Source organism: Mastomys coucha, unplaced genomic scaffold (assembly GCF_008632895.1).
Source record: "Mastomys coucha isolate ucsf_1 unplaced genomic scaffold, UCSF_Mcou_1 pScaffold5, whole genome shotgun sequence".
In the NCBI taxonomy this organism is placed as follows: Eukaryota; Metazoa; Chordata; class Mammalia; order Rodentia; family Muridae; genus Mastomys; species Mastomys coucha.
Genome location: NW_022196911.1, coordinates 78,673,273 through 78,681,124, shown reverse-complemented (window position 1 = coordinate 78,681,124; position 7,852 = coordinate 78,673,273). Strand labels below are relative to the sequence as shown.

General features: G+C 50.4%; 2 protein-coding genes across 2 annotated transcripts in view; one reads left to right on the top strand and one right to left on the bottom strand.

The window, feature by feature from the left end:
• Unc45b (unc-45 myosin chaperone B) overlaps positions 1 to 1,375 on the bottom strand; it is a 33,887-nt gene extending 32,512 nt beyond the window's left edge. Inside the window, exon 1 of the mRNA XM_031352612.1 lies at positions 1,296 to 1,375. The gene's annotated coding sequence lies outside the window, so the exon portion shown is untranslated. The remainder of the gene's footprint in view (positions 1 to 1,295) is intronic.
• Nle1 (notchless homolog 1) overlaps positions 1,342 to 7,852 on the top strand; it is an 8,917-nt gene continuing 2,406 nt past the window's right edge. Inside the window, exons 1-10 of the mRNA XM_031352615.1 lie at positions 1,342 to 1,421; positions 1,525 to 1,668; positions 2,661 to 2,878; positions 3,874 to 3,953; positions 4,669 to 4,745; positions 4,876 to 4,973; positions 5,371 to 5,563; positions 6,011 to 6,146; positions 6,268 to 6,314; positions 7,254 to 7,456. Of these exons, the coding sequence (XP_031208475.1) occupies positions 1,404 to 1,421; positions 1,525 to 1,668; positions 2,661 to 2,878; positions 3,874 to 3,953; positions 4,669 to 4,745; positions 4,876 to 4,973; positions 5,371 to 5,563; positions 6,011 to 6,146; positions 6,268 to 6,314; positions 7,254 to 7,456 (1,214 nt within the window). The 5' untranslated portion in view covers positions 1,342 to 1,403. The remainder of the gene's footprint in view (positions 1,422 to 1,524; positions 1,669 to 2,660; positions 2,879 to 3,873; positions 3,954 to 4,668; positions 4,746 to 4,875; positions 4,974 to 5,370; positions 5,564 to 6,010; positions 6,147 to 6,267; positions 6,315 to 7,253; positions 7,457 to 7,852) is intronic.

Below are 7,852 nucleotides of genomic sequence, written 5' to 3'. Positions count from 1 at the left end.
AGAAAGAAAGAAAGAAAGAAAGAAAGAAAGAAAGAAAGAAAAGAAAGACAGAGTAGGCCGGGCGGTGGTGGCACACGCCTTTAATCCCAGCACTTGGAAGGCAGAGGCAGACAGATATCTGAATTCGAGGCCAGCCTGGTCTACAAAGTGAGTTCCAGGACAGCCAGGGCTACACAGAGAAACCCCGTCTCGACACCCCCCACCCCCAAAAAAAGACAGAGTCCTGGGAAAGGCCTCCCTAAGTAATTGAATTAATCTGTGCAAAGTTCCAAGAACACTATCTGGCAAAGAATAGAGGCTCAATTCATTTTGTCGGATGAGTGAATGTATGCATGTAGGAATGAGTATATTTAAGCCAAGAGATGAACAACATGAAGGCCAGAAGGCAGAGTCCCTAGAAAATAGAATCATTGCCCTCAGAAGAGGAGAAGCCTCCAAAGAGCCCACGGTCCCTTCTGGCCTTCAACTTTTATTAGTCGCTTTTGTTTGCTTGGTGTTTGTTTGCTTGAGACAGGGTTTTCCTTTGTAGACCTTGGATATTCTGGAACTCTGTAGATCAGGCTGGTTTTGACCTCAGATTATCTGCCTGTCTCTGTCTCCCGAGAACCTGGATTAAAGGCATGTGCTACTATGCCCAGTTTAATAGCTCCTTATGGGCCCTGTATTCTTTGGATTTACACATGAAAAGAGCAGAGACTCAAATCTGTCCATAACAGTTCCAGACAAAGGCCGGGTGGTGGTGGCAGTGCATACCTTTAATCCCAGCACTTGGGAGGCAGAGGCAGGCGGATTTCTGAGTTCGAGGCCAGCCTGGTCTACAGAGTGAGTTCCAGGACAGCCAAGGCTACACAGAGAAACTGTCTCGAAAAAACAAACAAATAAACAAAAACAGTTCCAGACAATTTGCCAATGCAAAAGCAGACCCTGGAAAGGGCCACACCTTGAAAGAGCTCAGAAAAATGCCAAGACAGCTGGGCACCGTGGCCCAGCATCCCATCCTAGGGGGCACAGACAAGAGGATCACAGAGTTCAAGGTCTCCTTGGGCTACACACCCTTAGCCTATCTACACACACACACACACACACACACACACACACACACACACACACACACACACACACAGACAGAGTAAAACCCACAAACCAACCCATAAATAAAGTTTCTGCCTCAACCCAATTGACCAGAATCGCTGCTGTGAAAAGTGTGAAAGGACCCATCCCGCGAGGGATAATGTAGAAGGCGTGGAGGGAGGCCACCTGGTGACCCCATTGGTAATCCCGGTCTCTGGAGTGACCTGACTCCCCCGAACACGAGAGGGCGCTGTGGCTGGCGGTTGCCCCGAGCGACATGGACGCGACGCTCTGTCTTTCCGCCTCGGTTCTCCTCCACGTGGGGACGCAGGATGGCGGCGGCGGTGGCGGTAGGTGTACGCGCGCGGGGCGGGGACGCCGGGTCTCCGCGTGGGGTCCCCAGGCCAGAGGAAAACGGAGGGGGACTGACAGCCTCCCGGCTTGCTTCTGCAGGACAATGCGGCGGCAGGCGACGTGCAGCGGCTGCTCGTACAGTTCCAGGATGAGGGAGGCCAGCTGCTGGGCTCCCCTTTCGACGTGCCCGTCGACATCACGCCGGACAAGCTGCAGCTCGTGTGCAACGCGCTGCTGGCCCAGGTGAGCACCCCAAAATGAAGCCGCGGTGTTCCGCACACCGACAGTGCATACCGGCAGTGTTGGTGGCGTGGATCGGCCCCAGGAAAAATGTTCTCCATGCCAACTCCTCTGCAGACAGGCGGTGTTTTGAACTCATCGGATGCAGTATTACCGTGACTCCTTGTCACAGCCCAACATAAGCATCTCCATTTGACAGAGATGCCCAGTGGGATTAATTTAGTTGCATGGTGGTAGGCAGTAGTTGGGATTGAGCATTGGAGCCCAGATCGCGATTTAACCAGACTCAAAACCTGTGCTCTTAACTTTTCTGCCAGTGTCACTAATGCTGCCCTCTGATGGGGGGTGGAGAGGCAAGCTTACAGATGCAGCTGGTGGACCCTCTTGTGCTTACCTTAGTCTACATTTTTAACCAGCCCTTTGAATATTCGTTTTACAGTTGCAGCACAGTCTTGGTGGTTCCTAATATATGGGGCTGTATATTGACCTTAGACCTTAAAAATACCAAAGACCTGAGCTAGTCGTCAGGGTTAGGGCTTTGAGCTAATTACTTATTTTCAGTATGCATTTTTTTTTTTAATCCATCAAGTGGAGATAATTAATGTCTACTTCCCAGGATGGTGAAATACAAATAAAGGGCTCCAAAATTCTGTGGGTGGCCTAGGATTACTTCTCAATATTATAAAAGAAATAAAATAAGTCATGCTTGTTAGGTGTAGTGGCACATCCTTTAATCCCAGCACTCAGGAGGCAGAGGCAGGCAGAGTTTTGTGAGTTTGAGGCCCACTTGGAGAGTTCCAAGGCAGCCAGGGCTACACGGTGAAACCCCGTCTAGAAAAACAAAACAAACAAGTCACACTCAGTGAGGGATAGTGAGTGCATCCCAAGCCAGGTACCCGGAAGACAGCCTCATCCTCCCCACAGCGCGGTGCCACCTCCACTGAGGGCAGGCACTCATCCTTCTGTCCCCTTTACTCCATTGTTCTCGCCTTCAGGAGGAGCCCCTGCCCCTTGCTTTCTATATCCATGATGCTGAGATTGTGTCCTCGCTGGGGAAGACACTGGAGTCCCAGTCTGTGGAGACAGAGAAAATCATAGACATCATCTACCAGCCCCAAGCTGTCTTCAGGGTCCGCGCTGTGACACGGTGCACCAGCTCATTGGAGGGTCACAGCGAAGCCGTCATTTCTGTGGCCTTCAGCCCCACGGGAAAGTAAGGACGATGACAGAATCTTTGGGATGTGGAGGTGCATTCTCTGACGGGTGGGGAGGACCCTCCTGAGGTCTTAGGCTTGGGGTCTGGACTCAAGTTACAAGTAAGAGACTTTCTTGGTCATCTGGAGAGTTGAGCTATTCCTTTCCAAGCTGTGTTACTTAAACAAGGCGGATTTCTACTTCTGTTACTTCCCTATGAATCATTTCTTTCCTTTTTGCTTTTTTGAGACAGGGTTTGAATATGAACAGTTGAGCCAGGTAGTGGTAGCACACGCCTTTAATCTCGGCACTCTGGAAGCAGAGGCAGGCAGATCTAAATAGTGAATTCCAGGACAGCCAGGACTACATAGAGAGACCCTACCTCAAACAACAGAATATGAGAAGCTTTAAAAGCTTTTTCTAGAAGTTTCCAAGGAAGTAGAGACTAGGCAGACAGGTCTTTGTGAATTCTAAGCCAGCCTGTTCAACAGAACAAGTTCTAGGTCAGCCAGGGCTAACCAGAGAAACCCTGTCAAAAAAAAAAAAAACACAAACACACAAAAGATGGGGGTGAACTGGAGGAGATGGCATGGCTTGGGGGTTAAGAGCACTGGTGGCTCTCCCAGAAGACCTAAGTTCAATTCCCACCACCCACATAACAGCTCACAACTGTCTGTAACTCAGATCTCAGGGGATCCAACATGCACATTGCCTACAGACACACATGAAGGCAGAATATCTGTTCATGTAAAATAAAGGTTAAAAAAGCATTAAAAATATACACACAAAATGGATGGGTGGGTGGATGGATGGAGCGAGCTGTTTCTGTTGGGAAGGAAGAAGAGAGAAGTGGTCTCCTAGGGTCTTTTCCTAGGTGGCATTAGTGTCCTATTTCTCCATAGGGAATGGAGACTCTATTCCCAGAAGATGGTTGATAGGCAGCAGGAGTACACATGTGCAGTGTCTCAGGGTGGGCCCCACCACTGCAGCAGTCAAGCGGCCTCTCTTCCCCAGGTACCTGGCCAGTGGTTCCGGAGACACCACTGTACGCTTCTGGGATCTCAGCACTGAGACACCACATTTCACATGCAAAGGTCGGTGTGCCTTTAACCACTTATAGGGGTCCTAGTGCATGCCAAGTGGTTAGCTCAGCAGCTCCTGGTAGAGCTCAGAAGAATCCAACCCATTACCATCCTGTAAACTGCTACCTGTTCCTTAAGACCAGTCAGCCACTTCAAAAGAAGCAGATACCGGACCAAGTGTGTGGTATGGGGAGGAGCTGAGCCACCTGTTGTAGGGACAGCCTGACTTAGAGTCAGCCTCTGCCACAGAGGTTCCCAGATGTTAGCATAGGTTGGAATCCTGGAGAGCTTATTGAAATCCAGTGGTCCCTAACCACTCCCCACACCCACAAACTCCCCAGAGCTTTTGATTCAGCAGATCTGGGGTGGGGCCTGAGTACATTTCTAAGAAGTTCTAGGTCTGGGGACCACATAGAGGAATCCAATACATGGCATACTCCTCATCCAAACTTTACATTTTGCATCTGGAGCTGGTGTAAGAAGGGATGGGACATATAATAAAACACTTCACACCCATATGTCAAGTACAGAATTAACTAGAGAGTGGCAGTGTTATCTGCAGTAAGCTGCAGCTGTAGCTTTAGGCTGTGTCCTCCCTCGCCTCTCCTTTAATTCAGTTCCTTTGACAGTTGGTTAAGGAGGGTTTGTGGTGTACCGTGCACTGCTGGGCATTGGCTCAAGATAAAGGTGAATGGAGCTCCTTTCTCTTCCTCCCCTGCTTTCTTAGGACACCGGCACTGGGTCCTTAGCATATCCTGGTCCCCAGACGGCAAGAAACTGGCCTCAGGCTGCAAGAATGGCCAGGTAAGTAGCATCAGTATAAATGGACAGAGAATGACCTCTGGGATCTTTAAAAGGATGCGTTGGGGGGTCAGCTGGGAGATCCATGGCGGGACAGGTCACAGAAAGTTATTTTATGAGCTTTTGTCCTTAGATTCTCCTGTGGGACCCAAGCACGGGGATGCAGGTGGGCAGGACCCTCACAGGCCACAGCAAGTGGATCACAGGCCTGAGCTGGGAGCCCCTTCACATGTAAGTGACACCAAGCTGAGACACGTGAGCTGGGATTAATCCTGCCCCTTCCCATCCCCCCACCCCCCACCCCCCACCCCTACTCAGTACAGAGACTTTTTGGGGGAGATGCCACCCCTCTACCCCTCCCCCCCCTCCAGTACAGGGACTTTTGGGGGGAGAGTGAAAGAAACATCCAGATGACAGCGACAGCTTGGCCTACCACAGCCACACCCCGTGCTGCTTGGAGGAGGTGGCTCATCACCGTCACTCACCTGAGCATAGCCTTGCTATGCTGTCAGAGAACTGTTAAGAGATCGTCCCCAGCCTCTTTGAGTCCAGAATGAGACACAATATGGGCAGACAGGTGCTGCCAGGTCAGACCTGAGATCACATCTCCCCCTTCACCCTTCACCAGGAACCCCGAGTGCCGCTACGTGGCCAGCAGCTCCAAAGACGGCAGCGTACGAGTCTGGGATACAACTGCAGGCCGCTGTGAACGCATCCTCACCGGGCACACACAGTCAGTCACCTGCCTCCGATGGGGAGGAGATGGGCTTCTATATTCTGCTTCCCAGGACCGCACCATCAAAGTCTGGAGGGCCCATGATGTAAGGGTTGGCTGGGAGTATTCAGAAGCCAGTCTGATGGGTCATGGGTGCCAGTGCCTTCTAGTTACAAACTTATCAGAGAGTCTGGTATTTCCAGAATCGTACCAGGAGTCTAGCCAGTGCTTCGGAGAAGCAGCTCAGTGCAACAATGTGGAGGTTCTGGGTTTTTTTTTTAGAACCTGTTTACTTGTTTGCCAACTACCATACTCAAGCCCATTTGATTAGGTAAACCCTTTTATTCCAATGTACTTCTCTGCCCTGAAGAGGGGCTTGGGCTTCCAGGTGCAGTTTGGTGAGATGACCACGCATCAATGATAGATTCTTAGATTCCTGATTCTTGCCTTATGTCACCCATCCAGTGGTGAGGTATGGGGTGTGATCTCTTCCCCTTGGTGCTGTATGTATGTGTTTTTCCGTGTATGTCTGACCTGCCTCCATCTGCCCTAGGGTGTGCTGTGCCGTACTCTTCAAGGTCATGGCCACTGGGTGAACACCATGGCACTTAGCACAGACTATGCCCTGCGCACAGGGGCCTTTGAGCCCGCTGAAGCCACAGTGAATGCCCAAGACCTTCAGGGGTCCTGTGAGTGAGAGGGAGGAGGGAGGGGGGAGCAAGCTGCCTGCGAATGAGCCAGTTCTCCTGCCTAGTGGGTGGATGTCTAACCAGTATTGTTTTTTCTCTCTCTCCCCCCATACCTGCACAGTGAAGGAGCTGAAGGAGAGGGCATCAAGCCGCTATAACCTTGTGCGGGTGAGTATGTGGCACCAACATGCAGCCCCAGCTCAGGATTCTTCTCAGCCGATCACAGAAACTCCAGTCACTTGGACCTCTCTCCCTTCTAGCTCCAGTTCAGTGTTTCTGTTCCACAAAGTTATTCTTGGTTGTTGTCTTAGTTAGGGTTTTACTGCTATGAAGAGACACCATGACCAAGACAAGTCTTATAAAGGACAACATTTAATTGGGGCTGGCTTACGGGTTCAGAGGTTCAGTCCATTATCATCAAAACTGAGAACATGGCAGCATCCAGGCAGGCATGGTGCAGGCAGAGCTGAGAGTTCTACATCTTCATCTGAAGGCTGCTTGAAGAAGACTGGCTTCTAGGAAGCTAGGATGAAGGTCTTAAGCCCACACCCACAGTGACGCACCTACTCCAACAAGGCCACACCTAATAGTGCCACTTCCTGGCCCAAGCGTATACAAACCATCACAGTCTGCCCTCCATAATCTTCAAATCTTAACACACTGGGCATCATTTAACTTGTATCTTATTTACTACTTTTGTCTAGTCTTTCCTTTGTTGCTTAAGGAGCACATTTACATGGTCTAAGGTTCAAAAGATACAAAAGATTATGAAACATCTTCCATCTTTCACAGAGTCCTGCATTGTTCCCTGGGAAGGCATCTAGTACTACCAATATCTGATAGTTTGTAGTATCAGCATGCACAGACTGTATATACATAAAGTACAGCTCGCCTATGAAAGCCACCCCCTTTTAACAGCATTCTGTACCTTGGTTTGTATCTTAGGACTCTTTCCATTCGGTTTGGAATTCCCTTTCCTTAAGAGCTAGCCTGAAGTTTAATGTAAGCTTGTGCCCCTGCCAAGCCTCATTTCCCTACTTCTGGCCTCGGTCACTGTGGCCTCGCCAGTATCTCACCACAGCCCACATGGTATGCTTTCTTGCCCAGGGCCAAGGCCCAGAGAGGCTGGTCTCTGGCTCAGACGACTTCACCTTATTCCTGTGGTCTCCAGCAGAGGACAAGAAGCCCCTCTCCCGGATGACAGGACACCAGGCCCTCATCAACCAAGTGCTCTTCTCTCCTGACTCTCGAATCGTGGCCAGTGCCTCCTTCGACAAGTCTATCAAGCTGTGGGATGGCAGGACGGGCAAGTGAGTGGAGGGGGAGGTTGACCCTTATCAGCAGTGGGGTTTGCCATGAACTTATGCCACTGCTTGCTCTTTGTATGGCACTGGCTAGGTCTGATGTCCTCACCCACACTTCTGACACATGGACCTTTCACCTCAGCACTGAATTTGGATTGGCAAAATGGCATCTTCAGGGCTAGGGACAGGGCCAGGGATGTAGAGAAGGTGAACAGCAGCTTAGAAATGTGTCCACACTCGCAGAGGGTGCTCCACACACCAGTGGCACCAGCATCTCTTGACAGGAAAGCAGAATGCAGGGTTTTAAAGAGATAGCGTATACTGCTCTTGCAGAGGACCCAAGGGCAAGCTCTGGCGCCCACGTCAGGCAGTTTTGGTTTTTTTTTTTTTTTTTTTTTTTTT